The sequence below is a fragment of the Alligator sinensis genome, unplaced genomic scaffold (assembly GCF_000455745.1).
Source record: "Alligator sinensis unplaced genomic scaffold, ASM45574v1 scaffold66_2, whole genome shotgun sequence".
Taxonomy (NCBI): Eukaryota; Metazoa; Chordata; order Crocodylia; family Alligatoridae; genus Alligator; species Alligator sinensis.
Genome location: NW_005842489.1, coordinates 375,989 through 377,652, shown reverse-complemented (window position 1 = coordinate 377,652; position 1,664 = coordinate 375,989). Strand labels below are relative to the sequence as shown.

General features: G+C 39.1%; 1 protein-coding gene across 1 annotated transcript in view; it reads left to right on the top strand.

Moving 5' to 3' along the window:
* The window catches only part of COL25A1 (collagen type XXV alpha 1 chain), a gene marked incomplete at its 5' end in the record, with an annotated part of 558,067 nt that overhangs the window by 518,707 nt on the left and 37,696 nt on the right, over positions 1 to 1,664 (top strand). The window contains 2 exons of the mRNA XM_025212861.1: positions 840 to 890; positions 1,268 to 1,294. Coding sequence (XP_025068646.1) covers positions 840 to 890; positions 1,268 to 1,294 — 78 coding nt within the window. The remainder of the gene's footprint in view (positions 1 to 839; positions 891 to 1,267; positions 1,295 to 1,664) is intronic.

Sequence of the window (1,664 nt, the reverse complement as noted above, 5' to 3'; positions counted from 1 at the left end):
CAGCAGCCCTGCTGGTGTTCTCAGAACTGTCCCTCCCACCTGAGTGGACTGAGCCCCATGTGAGAAATGCTACTAAATGGTGTGAATCTTATAATGGAATTGCCCTTTCTGGATTTGGTGGGATAAGTAAACCAGCATATAATGAGTACATGCTGAAAGCAGAATAACTTGATTACCTGTTTTAGTGATTTCAGCATGAGGATTAAGCTGCAAGAGATTCTTGGGCTAAATCAAATAAGAGGGTAGGAAAAGGGTAATTTTGTTGTGGTGCCAAGACCTGAGACAAATTTGCTTAGTATTTTTTCCATTGATCAGGACTGAGGAGGAACCCAGAAAAGACATTATATCATCTATGCCTGTAAAAAAATCTAGTGCAACAACAGCCAAGCAACATATGCCAAGAAAGAGAAGGTCCAAGCTTTGCTATTCAGTAATGATTTAAAGATATTTTTACTGGATAATGCTGTCTGATTGCTAGAGTGTAATGTTGGAAACCAGAAGACCTGAATTCTGTTCCCAGTTGTTAATATGGCTTGGGAGAAGTTGCTTCTTCCCTCTTCGATTCTTCTTTGATTTCCTGAGAATAATACCCACTCGGAGAGCCTTGGGGCAGATGCCACAGATGCATGTAGAGTTACGTAACTATTTTCAAAGGGCTCTTCCAACTGACAGATTCCTAAGCATGGGATAGTAGCTTCAGTGCTCTGCAGTGTTCTTCCATCTGAATGGTAACAAAACTGTTAGCAGTGCACCAGAGAGAGCAGGGTCATTATGACTGTCTGTATTTGCAAGGGAGCTTCCTGCCTCCATACTCTTAACAACGTTGTTTTTATATGTAGATCATAGGACCACCTGGATCACCAGGTCCACATGGTCCACCAGGCCCTATGGTAAGCTTCTTTTTTCACTTCTCCCAGCTGTAACACTTGCCTAATGAAAGTGATGTGAAGTAATGTGACTATCAGAGATGAGCCCAAATCATGGATTTTGGATCTGGATTGGGATCCTAATCTAGGCTTGCCCAAAATTCTTGGGAAGTAGAGAAACTGTGATTGTGTTTACAAATTGAAGTGCTCAACACTGTAACTGCCAATTTTATTTTATTCCCCCACCAGATGCTTAGAGTTGCTCTTACATTTAATTGTGCCTGCAATTTACTATTTGAGGACAAAAATGCAGGTGTAAATTTTACCTAGAAGAAGCAACCGACCCTTCTGCACATGTACACTTTACTTTCTTCATTAAAAGATGGAATCTTTATTTTCAGGGACCCCATGGACTGCCTGGCCCAAAGGTAAATTAATAGTTTGCTTGTATTCTTTACCTCTGTAATTTTTCATGCTGTGTTCCTTGTTAATAGCAATGAAGCATGCAACCATGTTTTTGTTTTATGTCTCGTTTATTTGTTAAATATTTCTGATATTTTTAAACCTTAAAGCTGATGTTTAAGAAGAATCAAAGTGTATTTCTAAAAGTGAGTGCTATACAGCCATTTACTATTTGTGTTTCATCTAAGCATACACTCAGTTTTTATACTGATAAATATATCTAGTGTCCTATTTGTGGGTGAGAGCTTCATGCTACTCCAATTATATAGTTGCATTTACCTTACATTACACTTTAGAACACAAAGGATGAGTGTGTTGTACACTGAGGAAGTGAAG